This window comes from Solea senegalensis, linkage group LG18, assembly GCF_019176455.1.
Source record: "Solea senegalensis isolate Sse05_10M linkage group LG18, IFAPA_SoseM_1, whole genome shotgun sequence".
Lineage (NCBI taxonomy): Eukaryota > Metazoa > Chordata > Actinopteri > Pleuronectiformes > Soleidae > Solea > Solea senegalensis.
The window spans coordinates 8,380,772-8,408,363 of NC_058041.1; the positions used below are offsets into that span (position 1 = coordinate 8,380,772).

At 42.3% G+C, this 27,592-nt stretch overlaps 2 protein-coding genes across 6 annotated transcripts; one reads left to right on the forward strand and one right to left on the reverse strand.

The window, feature by feature from the left end:
- The first annotated feature begins 2,965 nt into the window (after positions 1 to 2,965).
- On the forward strand, positions 2,966 to 8,688 carry LOC122759068 (NLR family CARD domain-containing protein 3-like). Of its 2 annotated transcripts, XM_044013575.1 has the most exons (10): positions 2,966 to 3,105; positions 3,181 to 3,299; positions 3,458 to 3,592; positions 3,923 to 3,973; positions 4,077 to 5,862; positions 6,274 to 6,435; positions 6,499 to 6,672; positions 6,815 to 6,982; positions 7,689 to 7,735; positions 7,809 to 8,688. In XM_044013575.1, the coding sequence occupies exons 2-10, from the start codon at positions 3,254 to 3,256 to the stop codon at positions 8,327 to 8,329; spliced, it is 3,090 nt and encodes a 1,029-aa protein (XP_043869510.1). In that variant the 5' UTR covers positions 2,966 to 3,105; positions 3,181 to 3,253; the 3' UTR covers positions 8,330 to 8,688. The 2 variants fall into 2 exon arrangements, with proteins under 2 accessions (XP_043869510.1, XP_043869511.1); XM_044013576.1 differs by having other exon boundaries at positions 2,966 to 3,299.
- Positions 8,689 to 8,698: 10 nt separating this feature from the next.
- Positions 8,699 to 26,125, reverse strand: sec24c (SEC24 homolog C, COPII coat complex component). 4 transcript variants are annotated; one of them, XM_044013571.1, is made up of 25 exons: positions 25,945 to 26,125; positions 23,992 to 24,170; positions 22,697 to 22,777; positions 21,028 to 21,148; positions 20,702 to 20,868; positions 19,804 to 20,532; positions 19,587 to 19,729; positions 18,715 to 18,783; positions 17,779 to 17,887; positions 17,499 to 17,626; positions 16,777 to 16,915; positions 16,566 to 16,681; positions 15,864 to 15,988; positions 15,355 to 15,546; positions 15,167 to 15,260; positions 14,718 to 14,834; positions 14,452 to 14,622; positions 14,219 to 14,315; positions 13,980 to 14,125; positions 13,678 to 13,816; positions 13,392 to 13,510; positions 12,168 to 12,347; positions 11,876 to 12,061; positions 11,177 to 11,266; positions 8,699 to 10,544 (listed from the first exon to the last, which is right to left on the reverse strand). In XM_044013571.1, the coding sequence occupies exons 2-25, from the start codon at positions 24,149 to 24,151 to the stop codon at positions 10,404 to 10,406; spliced, it is 3,759 nt and encodes a 1,252-aa protein (XP_043869506.1). In that variant the 5' UTR covers positions 24,152 to 24,170; positions 25,945 to 26,125; the 3' UTR covers positions 8,699 to 10,403. The 4 variants fall into 4 exon arrangements, with proteins under 4 accessions (XP_043869506.1, XP_043869508.1, XP_043869507.1 ...); XM_044013573.1 differs by lacking the exon at positions 22,697 to 22,777 and having other exon boundaries at positions 25,945 to 26,123; XM_044013572.1 differs by lacking the exon at positions 18,715 to 18,783 and having other exon boundaries at positions 25,945 to 26,123.
- Positions 26,126 to 27,592: the final 1,467 nt, after the last annotated feature.

Sequence of the window (27,592 nt, forward strand, 5' to 3'; positions counted from 1 at the left end):
CATCAGAGGACAGGCAGTGGGGCTGGAGGGAGCCATAGCGCTTGAGAGTTAGTTAGAGGTCTTGTGTGTGTGTATGTGTGTGTGTGTGCTCAGCACTACTGCACACAAGACACGGTCCGTCGTCGAAACGAAGCACGAGCAAAATGGTGATTTCACTTGAAAATCTTTACGTGTGGTTGTCAGTGTGGGAACACAAAGCTGAAACACTGAAAAGTTCAAATATTATGAGGCCACACTGTATCTGCAAGGGCAGCCAGTGAGATGTGTGACGGAGAGCAAGGAAAGGAGGCCAGCATGTGTGTGTATGTGTGTGTGTGTGTGTGTGTGTGTGGAAGACAAACAAGCGCTGCAACGTAGGCTACTGGCCCTCTCCTGCCCTCCTTTTTGCTGTGCGCTAACCCTGCTGCCTCTCCTCCTCTTCCTCCACCTCCTCAGCCTCCACAGAAGTTATATAATGGTGAACTCCTCAGCCTTTGTTATCTCACACCAACCACACACTATGCCTTGCCCACTTGATGAGAGACAGAGAAGCAGAGGAGGGAAGAGGAGTGAGAGCACAGGAGGCTGAGGAAAAGAGAAAGTGGAGCGGTTTCGGCAGAAACTGTCAAGAAAAAGATAGAAAGTCTGCGTGTGATTTTCCATTCTATACATTATTGTCATTATTGTAGTATTATCACAGTTGGACATGTTGATCTTGGGCCTGGGTGGTTGTGCACCATTCACCTTACAAGTGTGTGTTACATTTCAGACTCGCCCTCTCCACTCCAGCTGGTTTTGACTTCACAACGACAGGAGAAAGAAGTCAAATCCTTCCCCTCTTGACTTTGCAATGGAAAACGCACTCAAAGAGAGCAGCTACTCACATGTTCCTATGCCACCCTGCTGTGAGAAACACTCTCAGCACCTCTAAATTATCCAGTAGTATCAGCAATGAAGAAAACCCTATCTAGCGTTCAGTCAATCCTCCTTTATGTACACAGCCAGTTGAAGCTTGCAGGAATACACCCACTCAGGATTTGGGCACAAATGTATGTAATTCAAAGCCCCTTTGGAGTCATCTGTCTTGGTAAATGAAGCTCTGTTTGCATCCAGAATGGACTAATTGTGCAATCAGAGCTACACTAGCTGTCATACACTAGCGAGACATGACTTTTCCTTTGCACTGAATGAGGGGGGTTATGCCATCTGTTACATCACAAATGAGAGGGTGGAAGGGGCCAAGAGCTGAGTCATGACAGTCCCGCTCCTCACTGTTCTGCAGGAACCGTCTTGAATGAGGGGCAAAGTGAATGAGTGACGCGGCCTCTCGTTTCAGCATCACTGTCGTGATGTCCCGGAGCAGTGAGCCACTGCCCCCCAACTGCTCAGCATGTCAGTCATCACTGTGGCCAACGGCAGCATCTGAAATAAGAAATGGCAAGGTTTCAGACATCGCAGCAAAATCAGGAGGTAACATTTACTCTGAGTTTAGTCATCAACTCCTCTTGAGATTTGGGTAAACACACACACACACACACACACACACTTCATGAAACACTGGGGCCTCACATTTAGGTAACAAAATCATATTTGTGGGCACAGATTCTCCTTCATACTCGGAAACAAAGCTACAATTAATCAGACGAGCACAAGCCAGTTGCCACACATCAGTTTTAGTTCCAGAACCTCTGGGCTCCTGGGGTTTGTGGGCTACAGCGTGTGGTTTATTCCTTTTTCTGCACTTCACATGTTTGACTTGTGATGTGGGTATCATAATGCAGTGCACATCTCATCCCACAAGAGGTCAGTAAAGTGTGAGTATTGGGTGTCATTTTTCTCAAACCTCCCACAGAGTGACACAAAATACAGCCACTCTTAATGTTTGTAATGTTTCTGAACAAGGAATTAAGAAGGAAAGCAAAACAATTAATCAATTAACAGTCAATTGTTCATTAGCTGTAACAGTAAAATCATCAAATATGTTTTAATTTTAGTATTACATTGAGAAACCATCAGTAGGAGATATACTGTGGACCCAACATTAATGCTATATACACACACGTATGTACATACATAAATATTTACAGTAGGATTTACAGTATGATCCACTTCAGAGAACCATATTTATTTATGTTAAAAGAAACTAATTCAAAGCTTGTCCTGCGCCTGGAGGCAATAAAAACAGCCCATCACAAAATGGACTTTGCCTCCACCATCTGTCCAAGTGGCAAAGCTGCAGCATGGACGACAAGAGGAAGAAATGAGCTCGTTCATGCTGCAGTCATTTATTATAACTTGTGTAACTAGAATGACGATCAATGGGGACACACTCTGATAACAGTAACTATTTATGTGCCATTTAATTAACGATTTTGTGATTGTATCGTTTGCATTTGAAACCTAAATACTAATACAAACCTTCCCAAATGCTGCTGGTGCCACACACTGTAAATGGTTACTCACTGGTAACACAGGTGTTTGCAGACCTGCGTGGAACACAAAATGAACAGAAACACAAATTCTTACAGGCAGGTGAATTATTATTATTATTGTTGTAATGATAATGGAAAGGAGAAAGAAGATGGACAGTTGCAGCAAACGGTTGGAGCATGCTGTGTTCTCCTTTCTGATCCACACTGAAATTCAAAAGGGTTTCAATTTGGAATATTGGTGTTTTAAAATCTTGTGCCACTTCCCTGTCTTCTTTGTGGTGAAAAACCCCCCAAACAACTTTGTGAGGCGGCCTCTCAATCCCTGTCTTTAATGATCAGGTGAAAAATGTAAAGAAAATCAAAACAAATCTCAGCTTTAGATTGAATCTACAAATGCACTTGGACAAAAAGTGTTTGAAATGAATGCAACAAATGTACAGGAACACAACGACACTGTTCATTTTTGTCACAAATAACAAGATCATACAGATGTGACAGCTGCAGTTTATACCATGACGCGTTTGTGCCCTGTGCAGCAAACAGGAAGTACCTCCTTCCGGTTTTGTTACAATCACACAGTGAGGGGGAAAGGAAAGTAAAGGTTCTTTGTAAAAGTACCACACTGAAAGCAACCACTTTCTGTGTGTGAATCACAGTCATTAATCAGTCATTACTCAAACGTCTGCCGACGCAGGTATGTGTTTCCTTTTTACTTTTCTGTATCTGTGACTGAAAGTATGATGTTCTCCCTCTCATTTCCACTGCTCAGGTGAGGGCTGCTGGTGAGGACCATGGGTTGACCAAAGGAGGAACATGGGTTGACCAAAACCTTGTGAAGAAGAATGGAGCGAACGAGTGATGCCGACAAAACAGACGTGATCTCTCAAGGTAAGGATGTCAAATTCCAAAACCTCTCCAAAAGATGAGATCTGATGAGAGGGAAGACTACTGTATGTTGTAATAAGTAGAATGTCTTTGCTTCACTCATCACACACTGCAATTACACGTTTGTGGAACACAGTGTTGACGTTTAACGGTGTGGTCAGTTCCCCGTCTTCAGGCTTTGGTGGAACATTTGCATCCCACCATCACAGCTAAGAATGGAAGCAACGTGGTTGCTCCCGTCATCTATGGTCCTAATGCTGGCAACATAAACATCAATGTCACCTCAGTTTGTCACGGTAGGTACAGTACAGTATATATATGTATATATATGTATATATATATATATATATATATATAGTAAAGTCTAAATGACTGGTTCCCAAAGATTAGTTAAAGATTTATTTTGGGTCCTCCGCAACCTTTATGGTTTAAATAACATGCATAAAATGAAGTCGTAATACATTTACCAAACATCTCTTGGGAATGTATTTGTTTAGAAATGTGAAGTTATATTTAATTGTTACAGATGAGGCTGTAAATGAGTTTGCCATCTTCATAAAGTGGGTCCACTGGTCTGAATGGTGACACGGGTTTTGACTCTGCTTCTCTTTCCTCCTGTTTTGCAGAGTGCAAGGCTTCATCAAAAGATGACAGCTGTGCATCTCCGCAGCCTGAAAGTGAGCATTTCAAACAACCCATTACCCCAGAACGTAAGAATCAGACATGCTGATGGAGCGCCTCGGTTTTCACAAAGTCCAATTCCACTTTTTCCTCCTTCAGACACGACGGTTCCAGAATGTCAGATGAAACTCAGAGCTGCCCTGGTGAGGAATTTCAGCCACCTGGTTGAGGCGGATACAACTGAGGCAAAAAGGATATCTCTGGACAAAATCTACACGGAGCTCTACATCACAGAGGGAGGGAGCACTGAAGTCAATCAGGAGCATGAAGTGAGACAGATTGAGGCAACATCCAGGAAACACGTGCTGCAGGAAAAATCTGTCCACTGCAATCAACTTTTTGCTCCCCTGCCAGGACGAAACCACCAGGTAAGAACAGTGATGACGAGGGGAGTAGCCGGCATTGGGAAAACAGTGGCCACGAAAAAATTTACTCTGGATTGGGCCAAGGAGAGAGCAAACACCAACCTGGACTTTGTATTCCCGCTCTCTTTCCGAGAGCTGAATCTGATGAGGAAGAAAAATTACAACCTCGTGGCGCTTCTTGAAGACTTATTCCCTGACACAAAAGATACAGGAATCTTCACCCATGGTAAGAACAAAATGCTCTTCATCCTGGATGGTCTGGACGAGAGCCGCCTATCTTTGGACTTCCACAGATGTGAAATAATGCCCGATGTCACGCAGCCAGCCAGAATTGCCGTGCTCCTGATTAACCTCATCCGGGGAAGACTTCTTCCTTCGAGTCTTGTTTGGATAACTTCTCGGCCAGCAGCTTCCAGTCAGATCCCCGCGGAGCACATTGATCTCGTGACTGAGGTCCGCGGGTTCAACAACCAGCAGAAGGATGAGTATTTCCGGAAGAAAATTGATGACCAGAACTTAGCAAACAGAGTAATCATGCATGTGAAGTCCTGCAGGAGTCTTCACATCATGTGCCACATACCCGTCTTCTGCTGGATGGCGGCGAGAGTCCTTGAGAAGACGTTGGCATCAGCAGACACTAAAGACTCGCCGAGGACTCTCACAAAAATGTACATACAATTCTTGTCGTTGTATGTGGAGAGCACAAAGAAGAGGCTGCCGCAAAGAAGAGAGTCCAATGCCGACCGCATCCGAGCTAACCTCATCTCACTGGGTCAGCTGGCCTTCAAAGAACTTGAGAAGGGCCACTTGATCTTCTATGAGAAAGATCTGGCAAACCATGGTATAGCGGTCTCACAGGCTTCCATGTTCTCAGGACTCTACACACAGATCTTCAGTGAAGAGCTGACGCTGGGTGAGCAGATGTTCTGCTTTGTGCATCTGAGCATCCAGGAGTTCTTCGCCGCATTGTACGTCTTCCTCATGTTCAACAATGAAAACATCAACGTCCTGGTGAAGAAGCCGTCTGTTTCGAGACGTTTGTTTACCAGAGACTCTTCAGAGCTCATCCTCTGCCAAGAGGCGGTGGAGAAGGCGCTTCGATGTGAAAATGGTCACTTCGACATCTTCCTGCGCTTTCTTCTGGGCCTGTCCCTTGAGTCAAACCAAACTCTGCTGAAATATCTAATGACCAGCAACAGAACAAACAAAAGGACAAGGACAGAGATCATTAAACACATCAAGCAGAGGATACAGTCATGTCCATCATCGGATAGATGCCTCAATCTCTTTCACTGCCTGAATGAGCTGAACGACCGCTCCCTTGTGGAGGAGATCCAGAACTACCTGAGTTCAGGCAGTCTCAGAGAAGCCAAACTCTCACCTGCGCAGTGGTCCACCCTGGTCTTTGTGTTGTTGACGTCAGAGGAAGAACTGAGTGTGTTTGACCTGAGCAAATACACTCGCTCTGAGGAGGGACTTGTGAGGCTACTGCCTGTCGTTAAAACAGCCCAAGTGGCAAAGTAAGTGTTTATCTCAAAAGCAGATATTGCTCCTGAACGAATGAGGCAAGAACTTTGATGAAACCTCAGAGTGTGTGAACAGACAATCATTTCATGTACCTATAGGAGCAGTGATTTTACCTGGGTGCTAATACTTAATACTGTAATAGTTGGGCATTTTCAATCTGCAGGATATGGAGAATTAATATTATGGAGAATTAATATTTCAGTATATTAATACTGGTGTATTAATATACACCAGTGCCTTACAGTACAACAAGAGGGTCACCAGTCCATCACAGGGACACATATAGAGACAAACTCTCACACCTACAGTCAAATTAGAGTGTCCAATTTATCTAATGTGACTGTGGAGAGTTTCTGCAAACTGTTCTTCCCTCATAATGTTTTTTTTTTATTGTTCTATTGCAGTCTGAAAGCATGTAAACTGACTGTGACCTGCTGTGAACCGCTTGCATCTTGCATCAGTTCGTCCCACATCAGAGAGCTGGACTTGAGCAACAACAACCTGACTGACTCAGGAATGATGCTGCTTTCCGGCGGATTGAAGAACAGCAAATTGGAGACACTAAGGTCAGAATCCAAAACAATAATCCCCAACAGCCAATAAAGGTCAGATGTTCTCTGTTCATGTAGACTGAGGAGCTGCAGGATGACAGAGCACAGCTCCAAAGCCGTGGCTGAAATGATCAGCTCTGTTTCCTGCCAGCTGAAGGTGCTGGACCTCGCCGACAATGACTTTCAGGATGAAGGTGTTACGAGGATTTCCATTGGACTGGGGAGTCCGCTCTGCAAACTGGAAATACTCAAGTGAGTGCCCCAGAGTGAAATTCCATTCCAGATGAATTATTTAAAAGCAATATACAGTACAGAGCCAAACATGCAAACTCACTCGCCCCCGCCGTCATGACCTCGCTGTGGAGATGAGATGTCTTTGTGTCCTCTCTCCCAGTGTGTCCCTGTGCAGAGTGACAGAAATAGGCTGTGCTTTCCTGGCGTCGGCCTTGAACTCATCTTGTCTGAGGGAGCTGGACATGAGCTACAACCACCCGGGTACCTTAGGCCTGCAGCTGCTGTCTGCTCTGAAAGATGACCCACACTGCAGCCTGCAGAATCTCAGGTACCTGCGCTGCTCAAAAATGAATGAATAAATAAATAAGTGGAATGAATTATTTACCCGAATGATCATTTCACAGATAAAATGTCATACGTGTTGGCTGATAAAGACGTAAAGGGTGACACTTTTATATTACGGTACAGTGTGACAATATGAAATAGGGACACAATATTAAGTAGTAATAGTTCGGCAGTAACAGTGGAAAATGTGCATGGGACATAAGGGAGACTAAATATTACGTTTATAATATGGAAAGTGTACATTTTTATTCACAAGCATTTGTGTCCGTGTGACGGTAGATTACAGTTATTATCCTTTCAAAACCTTTACCTGAATATTACATAAATACTGTGGTATTAATGTAATGTTACTTCCTTATTGCCACACTATTACCATGTGGGAAACTGCACGAGACAGTACTACTATGATATTACGACAACATTAACATAACCTCCAAATAATCACAAAGGTTTTTCCACAACATTACCTAAAGTGAGATTAGCCACTATAAGTATAATTTTTCTGTAATATCAGCCTAAAAACAGTTATGTTACGTCGATGCTGTACTTCAGTTACCAAGCTACTCCTCTCATCTGCCTGATTTGATGAGAATTTAACATTAGAAAGAAAAACGATGTATTTGCAGCATCAATTAGATTTTTTATATAAATTGACAAGCAAAAAATAATCAAATTTGATTATGTTTTAGTGTTGAAGAGTGTGGTGAATCCAGGATTAAGCCAGGCCCAAAGAAATGTGAGTAACCAGAGTTTTGTACTTGCGCTGCTCAACATACAGTATTCACAGAGCAATAACTGGGTTTCATCAGACACCAGGAAACTCACCCTGGACCCAGACACCGCACACAAAGACCTTTCTCTCTCCGAGGGAAACACCAAAGCAAAGCGTTGGATGGCACAGCCTTATCCCGATCACCCAGACAGGTTTGATTACTGGAGACAGGTGTTGTGCGACGAGGGACTGACAGGACGGTGCTACTGGGAGGCAGAATGGTGTGGCAGAGCTTTCATAGGAGTTGCCTACAGAAGGATGAACAGAAAGGGAGAGGGTCACGACAGCTGGTTAGGCCGAAATGACTCCTCCTGGGGCCTGAACTGCGCTCAGGGCACTTACAGGACTTTGCACGGAGACACAAACACTGCGTTAACTGTCCCCATCAGCTCCAATAAAGTGGGGGTGCTTCTGGACTGGTCAGAGGGGACGCTGTCCTTCTACCAGGTCTCCAGTGGCTCACTCAGCCTCCTCCACACCTTTCACACGGCCTTTACAGAGCCTGTTTACCCAGGGTTTCAGCTTGGATGGGTGGACTCCACAATCCACCTGTGCTAAAAAATAACCCCCAGGACAGTGAACCACAGCACAATCCTACTGTTCCTGCTCTTTTGCTCATCATCAAAGTAACATGAGGGCAAATTTAGCCCTATTCTTTATCTGTGTGAAGACAGAAATGTGAAATACACGGTTTAAAAAGAAAAGACTTACTTCTCACAGTGTTTTGAGTCCAGAACTTGGTGGATGTTACATTATTTTGTTGTCAGAGAACTTTACAATTTATACCGGTAACGCAAAAAAGGGTTTCTCACTCTTCTACAACAATATGGAAGCAATCGGCGCAGCAATATAATAAAAATGTGTTTTGATGAAACATGTGTGAATGTAAATAAAGGTTTCCTTCAGTGAAGACGAAAGAGCAAAATGTGGCGTTTTACTTTTAACCTCATTTTTATTAGCAGTCCCAAGAGGCAATAAAAAACAAATCAACAAAAAAGGAACAGAAATTAAGATTACAGTGAAGACAATGGGGTCTATCAACATCTGTGAACATAAAGACGGAAGAGAGGGCACCACACACACACACCAGTCACTGCTAATAAAAAAGAAGAGTGTGAGATAATGAAGAGGACTGAAGTTTATGTCATGGGTGTGTGTGTGTGTGTGTGTGTGTGTGTGTGTGGTGGCTGATCCCTCTGTTCCTCAGGAGAAATTCACCAGGACCCACCTGACATTCACTCACACCTCTCTCTCGCACTCTCACACACACACAAACACAGACAGACAAAGATCACAAAGTCAGCCTTAGTCTCTCCAGTAAAAGCCATGATTTTATATTTCGGCTATTTGTGACAGAGAAACCAACCATCAACAAACCACAGCTGTCCAGGCAGTTCTTTAAAATCGTTATTTTCTATTAATTCTGTACAGATTATATATTTTATTTACACACCGGACATCGCCAGTGCGGAGACAACTTGAAAAGTTTGCAAACATTCGATCTGATGTCCATTTATCAGCCATCCGCTTAGATCTGTCTGCTGGAAATCGCATTTTCTAGACAACCATTGTTTTTCATTCATATGAAGTACGCAGCACTACACACCGTAAACAAACAGAGTCATCCACAGAAACGGATTTCCAATCTCTCAGGTGTCGGAAGTCCTTTGTCCTTCTTTCATCCTTCTAACTCTTTATTTATTCTGTAACCGACCTTTCAGTGCTGCAGACTTTAAGCTTTCACATCAGAGGAATCACATCAGCAGTTTGAAATGCACAAGTGGCTCATCCATGATTCAGAGGCAGATGTTCGCATCGACAAAGAAAGACGACTCAGCCAGAACCAATTTAAATCATCGTCCCAATTAGTGTAATAACTGCTTATCAGTGTTTCTTAATATTCAGTATATTTGCAACTGAGCTGACATTCAGATGCCTGAACCTGGAGCCACACCATCCATCGGGCAACTAATCCCCATCACATCTGGAAAGAAAAAAAATAATAATAAACAAAGGTCGGAGGAGTGCGGGGAAAGGATACCAAGGCCAGGATTAAATGGGGGCAAGAGACAGAAAGAACAGAATATATTTAATTCCACTTATATCTTGTAAGTCAAAGTCCTTCACTCTATTTGGATTCAATCATATAAAAAGTGTTTGCTTATGCACCCACAACAGCCTTTCAGTGCCGGTAACAGACAGCTGTTGCCATCACTCACTACGTCTGCTGCATACATGCAATTGTTCACTTGTGTATTTACACATGATTATACTCTCTCTCTCTCTCTCTCTCTCTCTCGTCAGTTATTTTGCTCCTGCTGTGATGGAGCAGTCGATTTGAGGCAGAGTAAAGCTCTGTTACCATCAGATCCTCTTTTTCTTTCTCTTTCTCTTTCTCTCTCTCTCTCACACACACACACTCACACAGACACACACAGTATCAATCACACCATGAGATCCACCAGCTGGTCTGTGGCAGACAGCAAAGAGAGCTTCAGTTTGTTAGATTTAAAATAAACAAACAAACAAGGTAAAGCGCTTTCTTTCGATTATGGGGGTGGGGGGGTGTCAACCAAGTAGGGTTCAGTGAAGGAGAGGGTCATACAAGTGACTAAAGGTAATTCTGGGGGGCCTAGCTGAGAAGCTGGCGAATCTCCTTGTGCATGTGACACAGGAAGTCCACATACGACGCCCCCCCACTGCAGCTCTTGTCCTCGACCAGGAAGTGTCTGAATATCAGCTCAGATCTGTCTTCTTGTTTCACCACCATCAGCTGCAAGCGAAAGCACAGAGAGAGCACCGTGAGAAAGACTATTTCAAACCAAAATATACACCACAGAGGAAATTAGCAAATGATTACATCTGGCAAACAAAATAATTAATTAACAGTCAATAGAGCTCCGGGAGCTGACAATGACATGCCATCCTGTTATTCAACACCAAAGCAATGCCATTTTGAGGGAAAACTTATCAGGAATTTGAAGATGCCAGGATACTGCAGGACCCTGAATAATGTCCGCACTGGCTGTTTCCCTATTCGTGAAAAGGACCCAGGAACATTATAAGGTTCAGACACATATATATATGTCTTATCTGCATGGATGACATATATATATATGTTCACAATGAACACTTGACAGCTTGAACCAGCACTGGGCCATTTTTCTTTTTACAGAAGCTGTTTGTGCCACAGTGTCGTGTCAACAAACTAAGTCATGTGACATCTGGAGATGACGGATGATTTAAGACATTTGGTCAATGAACAAAATAGGATTTCTGAAAAAAAAAAAACCTTTTTCCCATCAATACAGTTCCTCAGCTACAGGGATAAAAATAAGAAAGAGGAGCGAAAATTCATTTCTAACCAACAGAGGTAATAATAAAAGAGGAAAAGAGAAAACTTACCTTCATGTATCGTGATCGCTGTGCTCTGAAGGAGTCGATGATTTCTCGAAGTCTCTGTGAAAAGGGGTTGTCCAGCTCTGGTAGACTTGTCTGAAACACAGAGCAGAGAAATTCCGTAAGGACACTTAACACAGGCCTTAATCTGTATTACAACAACAACACAGATGTTCTTCTAATATCGATAAGCTCGAAATAAGGGGAAAAAAAGAGCACATTTACCACTGTGCTACCAGAAATACACGTGAAGGTAGGTTTATAAACAATAACGCTGAATTATCACCTTACACCAACTAAACAGTAAAAGTAAAAGAGGAGAACTGGGCAAACAAAACAAAAATAATGACATTACTGGAAAAGAATCAATCATAAAATATTCTTTGTATAGCTGCGTCACTACATTCCTACACTTGATTTCTTTTTTCCTTCCTCCTTGTATAGCCGACTATCTTCTTTAACATCTTCTGTTATTTTGATTTGATTTTGCATGTCTACCTACTACTGGTTCAAGAATTAGCCAATACAAAACAATGACATGTAAATAAATAAAAGTTCATTAAATATACGTAAGACAAGGTACTGACATGAAGGCATTAGGAACATGTCTGACACTAACACATAAAATATTAAAAGCACCATCAGGATGAGACAACAGAGGTCAACAATCACATGTGGTAAGAGTGTAAATCCATGTCTTCTCACCATGCTCGGATCGATCTGGCTGAAGCTCGGCGTGCCAAAGATGTTGACCAGCAGCTCCTGCTGAACGCTGGCTCCCACCCACAGGAAAAGGTGGAGACCCGTCTCCAGGAGGTAAACCCCTCCTTTCGACAGCCTCTCCTCCGAGTTCCTCACCGCTACTGGCAATGATCCGCTTTCAAGCTTCATCTGGAAAGTTGTGGGGCAGTAAAAACGTTAGATGAATATGTTCACCTCGAGGTTAGTGTCCGATCAGGTACACTACAAGTATGAGACCTCCACAGCTTGTTCTCACCAGTGGCAGCAGGCGGGGGTAGAAGAAGACGTGGGAGTCTGCAACGTCCATGCAGCTGATCATCTGCCTCAGGTAAGCCCGGTCGTCGAGGGAGACATCGGCTCCCGGCAGCAGCACGTCGCTCTTCAGCACACAGTTCAGATAGACCGGTAACAGCTTCATACACTCTGGCAGGATTAGCTGGAGGACAAACACGTACAAAGGTCACAGATCAAGGCGACCTCTTCAAATACCGTAATAGAGCTGTGATGACAATGTTTTAATGATCACTTAATCATGCACTTTGGTGCAGATAGACTGCAGTCTGTGCAGGCTTCGAGGTTTCAACATATAACAGTTTTAGCCTTTTTAAACTGGCTTCCAGAATGTTTTTAAATAGTCTGCCTGGCTCCTATAAACATTCTTTTATCCCAGTATAATCCTGTTTGTACCCTGAATTCCTCTGACAGACCTTTTAACTACTCAAACTTCAACATGGGAAAACAAAATGGGAAAGAAATTTTGAGGTGAGAGCCCCGAAACTTGAAGTCCCTGCCAGACGAATAACAGGCAGTCGTATGTATATATATGTATCTATACATATATACATATACACACACACATATATATATACACTTCATGCATGTGACCATTACTATGAGACAGTAAATGAGTCTTAAGAGCATGTATGGTCCATTCTTGATTCATGTAAAGGTTTATTTAAAACCAACGTCCAAAATGTGAATGAAAATAAAAATAAAGTTGTCTTTCAGAATTTTCTTAGGTATTTTACAGTCTTGATCATTCATTCATTTGTTGGTCAAATATTGGAGGAAATTGAAGAAAAATTTTTTTTCGTTTCACCCATCTATTATTCTCTATTTCATCAATTTTTTATTGAATAATTTATAGTTTATCCTTTATGAAAGAATTCAATAATCTCATTCGAGAGGCTTGGAAATGGCAAGACTTTGCAGAAGGCCTGACAAATATTATCCAAGAATAGATTGCTATCCAGCTGCAAAGCCTATAATTGGTAAGTTTTCAGAAAGCTGGAAAGTGAAACGAATTGCATTTTCTAATAAACCGTATGCAAGTGAGAGAGGTCTCTTTTGCAAGTATTGAACCTTTCACAAACACTGCGTAGATTATCTGAAAATCCAAACCACTTAAAACCAAAACAAAGGGTTGTGAATGTGACGTCCGCTGCGTCTGTATGTGACAGGTGTGTCGTGTTTTCAGTACCTGACCAGCTGACGAGGGGTTTGCACAGTTCTTCCTGTAGCAGGCCAGGATCTGAGCACACTGATTGATCAGAGTTTCTCTCACTGCTTTGGTGGGGTTGTTCAGGATACCACGGAAAGCTGCCACACACACAAACAAGTACAGTAAACATCACCAGAGCCATTTAGAAATCAACAGAATATTAAAAAGTACAGTAATAGAAATGGCTTTTTATAAGTAAAGTGTATTGCACTGAACAAATTGGACTTTGAGGAACTCCGTGCTGCACCGTGTGAGCCGTCCTCACCATATTTGGAGAAGAAGTTGATGATTGTGTCGGTCTCGCAATTGCGGTAGAGATCGGCCAGCTGAGAGCAGCAATTAACAGCCATGTTGTGAACCCGGAGACGCCGTTGTCCGCTGCAGCTGGTGTAAAGCACAGCACACTGCGGGGGGAAAAGGGAGGTATTTAATACAAATGAGTTAAACATGGTGAGTTTTCTCTATATGTTTTATTTACAAAATCTAGTTGCTGTTGAAACTTTCTAGGATAAAAAAACCTGTGGTGATTATAAAGATTGCTTTGGCTAGAAAGACAAATGTGCACACCTGCATGAGTGCCCCCGTTTCCTCGCTGAGCTTGTCGTCATGTTTGAACTCCACAGTGATGGCCTTGTCACAGTCCAGGCCCGCCAGCTCCACGTCTGTGGTGTTACTCATGAAGAAGGAGCCAAAGAAGTCGGTCGCCCGGATACCTTAAAGGAGCGGGGGGGGGACATTGTCACATTCCTCTCAATGCATTGATGACTGACTGACTGACTCATTTACTTATTTGGTGCAGGTCTCACCTGTGCTGGTTCGCACCCTCATGACGGCGTCGAACCCTACCGGGTTCTGAACATCTCGCCTGAGGTCGTTCAGGAAACGCTCCTGATCTGACTGGGCCTGAGAAGAACAAAAACAGCAGACACAGCTAGTTACAGTACACGACTACACTCGGTTAACACACGCAGGTCAAATAAACTCATGCAGGGGTAAAACCAGGAGTAGCTTCAATGAGAATGAAGGAGAAAAAACTCACCTGGAAATAGGTATATTTGTAGACTGAACCTCCAGTGGAGACAGGAACCACTGATAACGTGGCAACATCCACATACTGGCTCGGGAAGAGGAAAAGATCGACACAGCAGCCCTGAGCCACACACTCTTTAGCGAGAGTGTTGTAGAAATTCACCTGGGGTTGAAACAGCGACTGAGGATGACAGAAGAGGGAGAAGACTCAGAGTGTAGGCCTTTCATTTTTTGCCCCATTAAATAAATGTTACAAGTTGGTATACTCATATTTACCTTCTCCTTATCTGTCCCAATCAGCTTCTTGTCCTCTCTGTTTTTTAGTTTTCCAGGAGCCTCTGCGATGGGCAGCGAGGTGTGAAACACAAACAGCTTCCCAGCACAATCTGCAGCCTGACAAAATGACACACAGCATCATTCAAAGCGTTAGTCAGCCGCTCTGTATGTCACTCTTGCACTTTCATTTTCAAAACCTTTTGAACCTTTGCTGCATGAAAGATGTTGAATATGTTTGCCGTGTAGCAAGAACCTGTTGTCAAGTATCACAGAATAGGAAATCAATTTAATCCAAAATATTCCAGGAACTTTGCCAGAGCCAGTGATTAAAAAAAGAAGTGTAGATTCTATGCAAAGGCCATTAACAGAAAATAGTAAATAAATAAATAAATATTTTTATTTTATTTCTCACGCCATTAAATGATTTCTAATTGTTCCAAAGTGATTACCTTCAGTGCCTCAAGTCCTGCCTGGATCACAGGTCCAAAGACTGTCTCAGTTTCCCTGGTGTCTGCAAACATCTCTGGGATCTGGTCGAGTAAACTGGAAATCACAAACAGGTCATTAAATGAGATCATTTTTTTCTGCGCATAGTCACTTCACAAATTCGTTTATGTGTGAGGAGTGTCTGCTATACCTCTCGATAACTAGTCGGCTTTCCTTTACGTTGACCAGGAAACCATCGAGCAGGGGTACAAACATGTCCGACACGTCCGACACCACCAACATCTGGGGTTGGGCCATAGTTGACTTGACGTTGTAGAAGTGCAAAACCTTGTTGTAGGTGACAAAGCCCACCCGCACCACTGAGTCCATTTCTGGGTTCTCCCTGGAGACAGAAACAGAGGAGGAAATGGGAGAAAGGTTAAGGTTACTTGTCATTACATGACGTATAGGTGAGAATAACATTCTACAAGAATAAACATTTCCTTTATTCTAGCCCCGTTTCTTTCTTCTCACAATTTGCTTTTTTAATCCTCTTAATCTATTCATTTGATTCTTTTTCTTTGTTCCCACTTTCCTTCCTAAGTGCATCCTTAATATATTTCTATTATGTCATTCCGAGCATCCTCTAAGACGATTCCAGCAGTCCTTTCATTAGCCTTTCCTTCACTTGGTTGAATTGCTTTCTCTGTGTTTGAGTACCTGGGCAGGTGGTCTAGAAGAGTCTTGAGTTCCTGGCAGACAATGTGGACCATGCCGCTCTTTACAGCATTGTAGGACACATCGATAAGGAAGATGAAGGCTGGAGGCTGAGGGATCTTGTTGTTCTGGTAAAGAGAGGACAACACTTCATATAAATAAGTGGAAATCACTGCAATATAAAAGCTACACAGAATCTGGAGCTGGAATTGTATTTTATGCTGACTTTACTATGGTGTCTGATTCAGTAAGAGCCTGGTACGTCAATAAAAATCAACTTGGAGGCAACATTTATATTTTGCTTTGATAAATTGGGTCCTTTATTCTGAAAGAATTCATTTTCTAATTAATTAATTGCAATCACCAATCCAATCCCAGTTTTTCATAAACCCGAAACATTTCTGCAACATAGGATAACAGTGTCTTTTTAGCTGCTCTGCACATAATCTTTCAGAATGACGCCCATTAAATTAAACACACCTCAATTAAGACAATAGCCTACAGGCTTTGCTTTTATTAGTCCATTTGATAGCAACTAACTGACACAAATTAACAGAGACCACTAAGTGCTGCTATTACCTGGGCCATCCTTCTTATTGCTGATGGCTGTATTATTGACTGTACGATTCTATTCCATCATAAAACTCATGACAAAGCTTCTGTTCCAGAGAGAATCGATGTAGGGAATTCAGTGACAGAACCTACCTTACAATAGTCAACAGTGGCCAGGAACTCATAGCTGCCCAGCGAAAGCTCTGGCCTGTCATAGCAGTCCATCCTTTTACCAGTGTGGTCCAGATGCTGGAAATAATGCGGAGGCACTATTGGAAAACAGAATGTAAATACCAGTCAATTTGGAAAAACACAGAGCAGTTTAATTCATTGCACAATTACACGGACACAGACAAACGCTCACCCTCTGTGACACAGCTACAAAATCCACACTGGAAGCGGCGACCTCCCTCTATGAACTGCATGTATGGACACATGTATGCCTTGCAGCGGTTGCAGCGGATCGGACCGCCTTCGCCGTGGTCCACCAGGTATGGAGGAGTCTGTGAATATAATTACAGAAACATAAAGTAATGAGAGGCCCAGATGGGTCTGCCATTTTTAGACTTCTCTAGTTTAGTCTAGGATCACTGGTTTTATGTCCTGGTAACGTGACGTCGTTTCAATCAATATTTGATTTACAATCGAGATCATGACACGACACCCCTACTGGTTACACATATGATAAGTGCATGAAACAAGTCCTGCAGCCCCTCCCAGATTTATGATTTTTAAACAAGATTATCCAAATGGCATACAGGAAAACTGTGATAACAACCGTGACACTATTCTCTATCTTCTTTTTTTTTTTTAATAATAATAATCTCAGGGTCTACACTGTCCAAGTGTTAGGAAACCCTCAACAGAAGATAAAGCTGTAGAGCACACAGATATGCAGATACACAGATATAAACATTTAAATCTATTCAAAAATATACCAAAAAAGTACCATGCATTTTTTATTTTACTTTGCACAGTTTTTCTCTGGTTGTATAATAACAGTATATCAAAAGGAATAACATTCATTTAATAGGCCTTCATCTACAAAACCAGAGACAAAAGTGAGTGAACAGGGGAGGGACTCACCTCATCTGGCGGCAGCGTGGCAAGGGGTTTGATGACGGCAGCCATTGGCACTTGAGACTGCTTGGCCATATCAGCTGTACAAGGCATATTATACGCGGTGCAGCGAATAAACCTGGGACTGGAATTCCCTAAATACACAGACACACACACATAATTATTCCATAAATATCACAATCACTACATGGCACCATTACAAATAACAGGTTGTGGGAAGGAGGCAGCCTCAGATTAATCTGAAGTTTAAGGGAAAAGTAGCATCTTTAAAGAAGTTGCAACCTACCTTGGTCTTTGACCTGAAAGTTGGTGGTGACCAGAGGTGGAGCCTGCCCCCTGACCCCTGTGGTGAATGGCTCAGTGGACTTTGCCTTGTCATCCTCTATTACCTGGATCTGGAAACAACACGGGGAGAAAAATCTTAAAACATTTACACATACAAAATATGCTCATGTATGTGTATAGGACGCACCGTCCTCTGGATTCTTACAGTCTTAGAGGGCTGACCACACAGGAGAGGACTTTCGCACACACACAACACACACACAAGACATTTAGAAAATATGTCAACCTCGGTGGACAAAAACATGCATGGTGAAGCCATGACTAAAGTGGTATGTGGTGCAAATTCATGTTAAAGCCACGTAGATTCACCGATGTGTGAGGAAAAAAATGACATCCCCCAGAAAAAGGGCAGGATTTATCAGGGCATGCTATTAATCCAAGGGATTGTGGGTAGGTCAGAATGCTACAAACCAACATGCAAGACAGAAACGGATTAAGAGGGGGGTGGCTGTTTGAGCTTAACAAATGACAAAATCAAATAGAGGGAGCTTTCATTTTTCAAAACTAAGTTGACAGTGAGAGTGCTATTCATTTTCTTTAAAACGTTAATTTACAGTAGGGTAGTGTTTGGACAGAAACTATTTCATCTGAGCATTATTGCTAATGGAATATGGAAAAAGAGCTAAATAAATCTGTGGTGCAACTATCAATGCATATTATTACCAGTCCTCCAGGACAAAAATGATCATGGATGACTACAACATGCAAACATATGTCTATCATCGTGTTCGGGACAGGAGATCTTTCATGTTGTGAATATGACCAACTTTAACGAGGTTAAAGGGGAAGAAGAGGACGTGTAAACTGCAGGTTAATGAAAAGCGGGTAGAGATGACAGGGTGAAGCAGAGGAAAGGTCAGGCACACAGGAAACTTACTGGGCTGGGGATAGCATCTGGATCTATTCTATGTCGTGATTTCTGCACAGCCGGCATGTCAGACGCTTGCTTTACATTCAAAAGTTTGTCCACCAAATTGTGCAAAACAGGACAAGATAAATAAATGAATACAGAGAGTGAGAAGATAAAATAGTGTGAGAAGCGAAACGTCAGTAATACTGAGCAGTAAGCAACAGTTGTTATTCAGACAGAAACTGGTCAGTAGCATCCATTATACATTAGCAGTATTGTAGAGTACATGACAGTCATGGACAAACAGATTTATATTCTGATACAGGATTCTGTGAAACTAAAGCTGGGCAAAATAAAAAGAAGGCACACAAATGTTGTGTCTGTCTGAGATCATCTGCTGAAATCCACACTGCTGTGTTTTCATGCTGGTCTGAAACCCTGTGTGTCGTGTCTTTTCATGAAGTTCACAGAGTAACCATTGGAAGTAATGTCTAATTGAATTGTATGCCTATAACTTTATACATAGTTGTTGGTGGTGTTACATTATACTGTAAGGTAATTCTATATTGTTTTAATCTCCCCTTAGATAGATATCAGGGTCAAAATATTACAAATGGCCCTTTATTAAAGCAATACACTACCACTACAACCTCTGTGTTCATTTGAATCAACACCTCCATCCTACAAGTAGACTTGATGCCATAACAACTGTAATAGATTGTATTAGACATTATAGCTGTACCCAAAAAAGTGACACTATGTTTAAAAAGTCATGGTTGAGCCATTCCTCACAACAAGACTGTCAAAAAAGATGTTCTAAACACAAGTGGGCAGAGATCAACAGGGTTCTGTAAAGAAGGACATGTGAGATGAAGCTGTAAATGTGTTTTTTTGCTCACCGGGCTAGGAATGGCATCAGGGTCAAGTCTTTTCTGTGCAGCTGGGGCAGGAGCAGGTGCTGGTGCAGGGGTTCCATAGTTTGGTTGCCCAGGATAAGGGCCTGCATAGCCAGGCTGAGGGCCTCTTACCTGCCCAAAAGCACCTGAAGAGAAAAAGAAAAGAGGTCAACAAATGAAAAAAGCTGATATAGGGTCCACTCAACGTTAGTCTCCTCACCATTCTGCTGAGGGGGGTAGCCTCCCTGCATACCAGGCTGAGGTGGAGCCTGCTGCAAGGGCCCAGGAGGGCCCAGTGGTCCTGGAGGTCCTGGAGGCAGGTGGTTGCTTTGAGCCATGGATGTGGGAGGCATCTGAGCTCTGAGAGGAGGTGGACCTGAGTGATAAGGGGATGGTTGGGATGGAGGGTGCTGCTGTTGAGGTGGCATGGGGCCTGGGTATTGGCCAGAGGCAGTTGAAGTGGGAGGAGGCCCTGGAGGAGGAAAAGATCCAGGCTGAGAGGAAGGAGCGGGTGCTCTGGGTGGGAAGGAGCCCTGGACAGGAGGAGGAGGACCAGAGTGGAAGGCTGGCTGGCCAACAGGTGGAGGTGCTGAGGAGAAGGGGGGCTGGGTTGGGGGAAAGGACTGTTGTGGCTGGGACACTGGGGGAGCGGGAGCTTGGCTGGGTGGAGGCACGGGACCAGAGAAGGAGGAGGGAGGAAAGGTCTGCTGAGAAGGAGGTGGTGGTCCAGAGGAGAATTGCTGTTGTGAGGTTGGGGGAAGAGAGGAGCTGAATGGCTGCTGAGCAGGAGGCGGTGGTCCTCCATAGTATTGCTGTGAGGTTGCAGGGCCACTGGGATGTGGTTGCTGGGGGGCAGCAGATGACGTAAGGGGAGGGGCTTGGGTATAGGTGGGTGGAGGGGCGGTTGAGTAGGGTGTACTGATTGAAGGCTGAGAGCTCCGAGGTGCAACTAAAGAGAAAAAGCAACTGTGTTTTTGTCTCATAGTTTGACAGGGCTCACATTCACAACACACATCTTCAGACCTCTTTTACAGTAATTTAACGCCACATGCTAGTCAATATTATTGCATCGTTATTCCAGTAAATTACTTTACATTCCAAAATAAATCAGTCCATACCATATCCTGGGCCCGCTGGAGTTGGTGGTCCAGAAGTGATCTGCATCCCGGTCATCTGGTTAGTGACCTGGTGCATTGTGGGTTGGGGCCCGTATTGTTGGGGGTAGCCAGAGTGTGGCCCCGACAGGTTTACCGCTCCTTGGTTGTAAGGCTGAGACACAGCAGGCCTGGGAAAACACAAATAATTTAAACCATTCAACCATTAAACTGTCTTTAAATGGCAATGGAAGGCCTATTTTCATAACCTTCTCCAAGTGAATGTGTTTCAATTGGGTTTGAATTGGGCACATTTTATTACAGAGAACAGTCAATAAATACATAATTACCTTGGTGGTGCTTGTGTCATAGGTGGGGGTCCATTTTGCATGTTTCCTTGACTGTACTGGTTGTATGCTTGAGGCGCCGAGACTGGCGGGGGTCCGGAGGTGGGAGGACCTCTGGTGGGACCTGAAAAGTGAGGACAACAGATCAGACTCCAAACCACTCAAAATATGTGCTGATGATCTTTCGGATGTGAAAAGTCTGGCACGGCAAGCGGAACATACTGTAGCTACAGGCTACAACACATTTTTAGCTGCTTATATTTCCATTTTTTGCCAACTGGTGGTAAAACCACTGGTTACAAACTGAAAGTAGACATGCACATACATGTATTAAAAAGTGCATTATACTCCTGAGGACACAAATGCTAAAAGCAATAGCCAACCTCTTTTTAGCTCAACACTTGCATATTAACAAATTATCAATGCAAACGTTAACTGAGCAAAACAAAAACCCATACAGATAAAGGTCACCCGCCCTCAGCAAGTTTATTTTGTCCAATTTCACAAAATTTAAATGATTATCCAGATTCACACCATAGATATGTTGATGTTCATAGATATTAGTCTACGGGTACCCTTTTTTTTTGTTTGCTCTATCTCACAATGTTGGAGGAAGTAGAAAAAAATTGTATCCACACACTTAAATCAGATCTGCCAAAAAAAATTGAGCACAACAATTTCAAGAAAATCAATTCAGTAGCTTTTGTGTTATCCTGCTACCGTCTTGGCTAAGGCAATGAGGCTAGTAAGGCCTGTGCTAAGGGAGGTCAGTCATTTTAATGAGACAAATGTGCTGATCAAGGCTGAAAATAAAGATGAGTCACAAGGCTGTTGATTGTGTCACTATAACTGAGCTCAAAACCTCTGTGAGTTGGCCATTTTTATTTTTTCCAAATGGGAAGATTTGGCTGCTTAATAAAAACATTAAGAACACATTACACATTAAATTGACTCAAAAAGATCTTCTATTTTATGGTGAAAAAGAAAAAGGGGACACATGGGCAAGAAGAAGGCATGTAGCTACAGAGGAAACGTAAGCATTGTTTATACTCGTGGGAGACACTGTGGCATAGATCTCTGCAGACACCACACACCCTACAAGTGGTCACAGAGGAATTTATGGTCGGCTCTCTCTGCACATCAATATGCTACAGACGAATCAGGATAAACAGGAAGTCTGCCAATCACTTTGATGTATATTGTGTTTACACCGAAATGGATACAGTGAATCATGTTCATTTTCAAACACTGAAACATTTTAATTACACATGAGTGTTATTTTCACCTCTAATAAGCAGCATTAAAGCAGTAAAGGGGATCTGTAATGAATGAGGAAAGTCTGTGTCTCACAGTGACTGATGCAACTTACATGCAACTTATGCTTTCTTAATTACACCAAAAAACTAAACTCCACCACTCCTGAACCATGTGATTGTCTCTCTTGTCCATAAAGCTGCTAACAAACAAAATTCTGTTCAGACAGTATTGGCCAAGCAGATTTTGATGCATCCTTTGCATGCAGCGTGCATGTAGTGTGTGCCCAATGTGCCTGCAGTGATGCAGAGATTTCTGGTGCACACAGCCTCACACCAGAGTTAGAGTATAAACCAGGCTTTAATGCCTGTCGAGCACATGGAGTGTGAAATGAGCACGAAAAAGAGAAGGCAGTTACCTAAGTCAAGAGGAGAGGAGAGGTCAGAGGCTGGGTTGGCTGCCACAGCCTTAGAGGGAAAGCTTGAGAAAGGAGAATATTCTGAAATACAAGAAAAGGGGGGAAAGGAGGCAAACACAGAGATGTAGGGAAATATGAATATGAAGAAGAAGAGAACATCTAAAATAAAGACCACACAATTACAACTGTGTATTTTTTTCTGTACTTAATTAAAATTATTCTCTGCATTTAACCCATCCTCTACTAAGAACCTTCCTAGAATTAAAAGCTGCGGGCAGCCACTGAGCAGCGCATGGTACCCAAGCTCTTTGGACGTGGTGTGGACTCGAACCGACAACCCTCCGGTTACATGCCCAGTTCACATTCTACTTGGTCATGGGCTGCCCTTATATTACATATATATGTATGTATGTATGCATGTATATATATATATATACACATATATATATGTATATATGTGTATATATATATATATGTATGTATATATGTATATATAATATATATATATACATATTATATATACATATATATATACACACACACACACACACACACATATATACATATATTATATATTTGCTGAATAGGCCTTTGCAAAGGGATCAACACACACTTGGAGATTCAGTATGTTTTGTTGAAAAGAAAACAAACGTTAACCTACATAAGACTGCAATAATTCATCGATTATTCAATTATCAGGCAAATATTTTGATTTGAAGCCAATGTTGAGGTTAGAAAAACACCAATAGACATTTTACATATTTTAAGTACTAGATTAATCAAGAAAATAATCGACAAATAAATGTATTGCAAAAACCATTGTTTGTTGCAGCTCTAGTGACCTGATCAGATACAGGTGGCTTTCACTCTATGAAATGGAGGTGAGCTCATCTGATAGAATGACAACTCAGGGTGAACTATATTATAACACTAATAACAACAGCTTGCGGCAAAGAAGGAGTTGTAGGGAAGTAGACAATGCGGTCTCATTAACAAGTCTAGTTTAGGCTAAGACAACAAGAAAAAGGAAGTTCAGCATTTACTGATATAACAGGATTTTTTTTCTCTACAAAGATCAGATAAGTGTCTAACTATACTCATAGTATACTTACTTTTTATAGAGAGTGTTATTTTCTGTGTAACAAAAGCAATTTTAATGAAGTAGGTAAATGAAGGTAAAATATATTCCAGGGTATGAGCCACAACTCTGACAGCACAGATCTCACAGCTGAGATGACTTGGTGTTTATCTCTTTTGCTCATTCAGAGTGACACTTGCTTGGAAGCTGATTTTACCTTGCGCTGGAGCTCCAGGCTGGTAGGCTGAAGCAGGGCCATTGTAGGGTGCATAGGGCCCAGAGTATCCACCATCCAGAGGAGCGTAGCCAGGGTGGCTGTAGCCAGGCTGTGGCTGGCCATAAGGAGGGGCCATTGGAGTGTGCTGGTTTACATTCATCCTCAGTTCATCCCTAAATCTGGACAAAATTGAAACACAATGGTCAAGTGTTTGTTCACCAGTCAAGGCTACATTTATTTAGCCCATTTCCAGAACATAATTTCCTGAGATTAACATGGCCTGTGACATGAATAAATTTCCTGTGGTAGTTTGGTTTCCAGTGAGCCTAAAGTGACTGGGATTCAAAAAAAGCAGACATAATATTGTTGCCGTTTCAACTGAAAACACAAGGACCACATTGGAGACAGTTCTGAAGACATACTTGACCCCTGACTGAGCAGCATGTCATGCACCTAAACTAACAAAAAAAACATCATGTAATGCACTTTGAGCCAACACAAGTCTAAACTCTTAAGGTTTCTACAATTCCATACAGTAACATATTAAACTTTCTTATGACACTTCTTGGGTCACAGGCAACACCTTTATTGGCTTTCTGTGTTTGTTTGGCCACACCCACAGGTTTCTTCTAAAACACTCACTACTGTGTTTATGCACATACTGAGCAACAATAAATGCTTTCATAAAATGGGCACAGGACAAAAACCTTTAGCCAACAACTATTTACATATTCCACAAGACTAATATTTTTTCCAGATATGGGAATGAGTTAAAACTCTGACTGGAGACAGTGTTAACTGGTCTCATGGAAGTGCCAGGTCTAAATGTTAAGAGGCCCTAACAGAGTGAAATTAGACACATTTCTATCCAACAGACAGTTTAAATTGCTATTGATTAACATTTTCTTTAACAGCTAAACATGCTTCTTCGTCTGTTTGTGTCATTGTAACATCCTACTGTCCTCATTGCTAGTCTTGTTATGTGTGTTGTATCTATGTTGATTTGTAAGTATTCTCTTTTGACTTTTTTTCAAACAATGTAAACTATGCACTTCTTACATGTAAATGTGTAACTTATATATACACATATGTGTAGGAGACCATCGTGAATGTCAGTAATGTTCGTCAAGTCCATGTGTATGTTTTTCACATGTCAACTTTAACCTTGCTAACAGATAAACACGACTGGTGTCGTTGATCCATTTGGCTTGTGGAGACTGTCTAAACCTCTATGACAGAGTGATGAGTATCATCTAACAGACAAACACGGGCTAAACGAGCGGGGCCTTTAAATAATTCAGCAGCACAGGTGCCACAACGAGAAATACAATCGCCGGAGCCGTACAGCTATTTAGTATGTCGGGCCTACGAGGTGACCCACATCTGCTTCCCTTTTGAGGAACCGGGTTAGCAGTGTCTGAATCCCTGGTTGACAACAGCTATTAAAGAGGAAAATAAAACGCCAGCTTCGTCGCTATTAAGTTTGCCACCAAGAAAAAGGCTGACAACGCTAGCAGTGTGTAAACAGGAACAGACACCAGTGCCGCATTACAGTTAGCTCACTGACTAGCTAACATTAGCACCACAACCTGTCAGCCACGACGTTACAAACAGCACATGAAATCCAGCCAACTGTCACAAGTCTTAAGAACGTGTTCGGTTCAGTCGTTTAACATGCCATGGTTATTAAAATCAGATACCACTCGCAGTCAGACAACCTGAACCACGTCGACAGCGGGAGCGACTCAGTCAGCTGTGGCCGGATCGTTACTACCGGACCGAGTAAAAGTTAGCCCACCAGCTAAGCTAGTGAAACCACAGGTATTCCAAGGAGTAATGCTAGCCGTATCTTAGCATTAGCTAGCATGAGCTAACGTAGCAGGATACAGGCTCCCCCACGTCAAAGTAGACGGTTATGTGTCACACTTTACCTCGTCTCAAATCGAGACCTACCTCCGAAGTGTTGTAAGTAGCAGAGGTTATCCTCTGTCCGGGCCAAGCTGCGAGACCCGGTGGCCGACAAACTCTGAAGCCGAATTCGTCCCGGGGTGTTTTTCACTAATCCCTTCTCGGTATCAGGAGCGGACAAACACAGCGGAACTACTGCGACGCTGTGCCACGTCCACATCCGGAGACAGCAAAGGGACTTCCTGCACGTTCACCTCCTCTGCTGCACCGGAGCCATAGATGACAACAAGATAATGATATCATACGAACATTAGATAATGGTATTAATTTAACAATAATTTATATTAATATGAGATAATCACAATTACCAACACCAAGAATATCAATGTTAACTGTTTTAGTTCACATATACAGTAGGGGCTGTGTTTATATTTGTAATGTATAGGATTAGAATTGGAATAGTCTATAGTAACAGTCTTTCATAAATATTATAAATATTTAACAACAACAATTATTTATTGTAAATAATTATTAGTCTGTATATAGAATTAGTATACAAACATAGCTGTTTACTTTTAGGTATTTGATTGTATATGAAATACAAATAATTGCTTATATTTGTGTAGTACTGAGTTGGATATGGGGTACTGTTTGTAAGAAGGTAAAACTTTTCCTGCTCTTATTTATGTATGTATTTCATTTGTGTTGCTTGTGTAGTGTATTTGTGTTGCTTTTTGTTATCAGACCAGTATAATATTCATTCATTCATTCATTCATTGTCTGCCGCTTTATCCTCCGCATGAGGGTTGCGGGGGAGCTGGAGCCAATCTCAACTATCCCAATCCCAGACATAGGAAGGTAACCATATTCTGTGCAGCGCAGGGCCAACACACAGCCGAACAACCATTCACTCTCACATTCACACCTACAGTCAATTTAGAGTGACCAACTAACTTCTATATGTTTTTGGACTGTGGAAGGAAACTGGAGTACCCAGAGAAAACCCACGCAGACACAAGGAGAACATGCAAATTCCAATTTAACTAATTCATTTTCATTCTTTTCCATTGAAACAAATTTGTCTTACATCTTCTAACGTTTCCCAGAGACTGGAAACAATTAGGATTAGTTGCTGCCTCCAATCATATATTCAAATAATAATAATTATATGATAAAGAGGGAGACATTTAAAGCGGCCCAACTGCACCGTCACATAGAAACCAGCTCATGCCAATGTGTGCAGATTTGTCTATATTTTCATGGTGCAAATGTGAAAACATAAGACTTACAGTTAATGGGAATTATAGCCAGAGTTTGTCAGTGATAAGTGATCTTAAATAAATAAATAAATAATTAAAATGTACTATTCATCACAAATGTGGCATGACTCTGATCAGGGGATGATAAGTCACTTTTTCTTGAAAACCAGAGGTAAAGCTGATGCTGATTGCTCAGAAATATGTTTCTTGGAAGGCCACTGTGGTACAGCTCCCTCGAGTAGTCTCTTGAAAGCTGGTAAACTATATAGACAGTAAACGAAGAGAAATTCCTAAAATATCTCGGCTACAGCTCCCTGTCAGCGATCTAAGATTGGGGTGCCGTGGGTAGATGAAGACAAATATGTGTGTCCTGGCTACTGTCCAGCCCGGCTGAGCTGGGGGTCAAAGAGGGAATGGTGCTGGCGGTTATTTCT

Bases quoted from the DNA above. Each gene is read 5' to 3' on its own strand.
- LOC122759068 (XM_044013576.1), top strand. From the start codon at position 3,254: ATGGAGCGAACGAGTGATGCCGACAAAACAGACGTGATCTCTCAAG. The intron at 3,300-3,457 runs GTAAGGATGTCA...CGGTGTGGTCAG, and splicing joins AACAGACGTGATCTCTCAAG to TTCCCCGTCTTCAGGCTTTG. The intron at 6,436-6,498 runs GTCAGAATCCAA...CTGTTCATGTAG, and splicing joins AGCAAATTGGAGACACTAAG to ACTGAGGAGCTGCAGGATGA.
- sec24c (XM_044013571.1), bottom strand. From the start codon at position 24,151: ATGAATGTAAACCAGCACACTCCAATGGCCCCTCCTTATGGCCAGCCA. The intron at 17,627-17,778 runs GTAGGTTGCAAC...CTGTGTATTTAG, and splicing joins CTTTCAGGTCAAAGACCAAG to GGAATTCCAGTCCCAGGTTT. The intron at 16,682-16,776 runs GTGAGCGTTTGT...GTTTTCCAATAG, and splicing joins TTGTAGCTGTGTCACAGAGG to TGCCTCCGCATTATTTCCAG.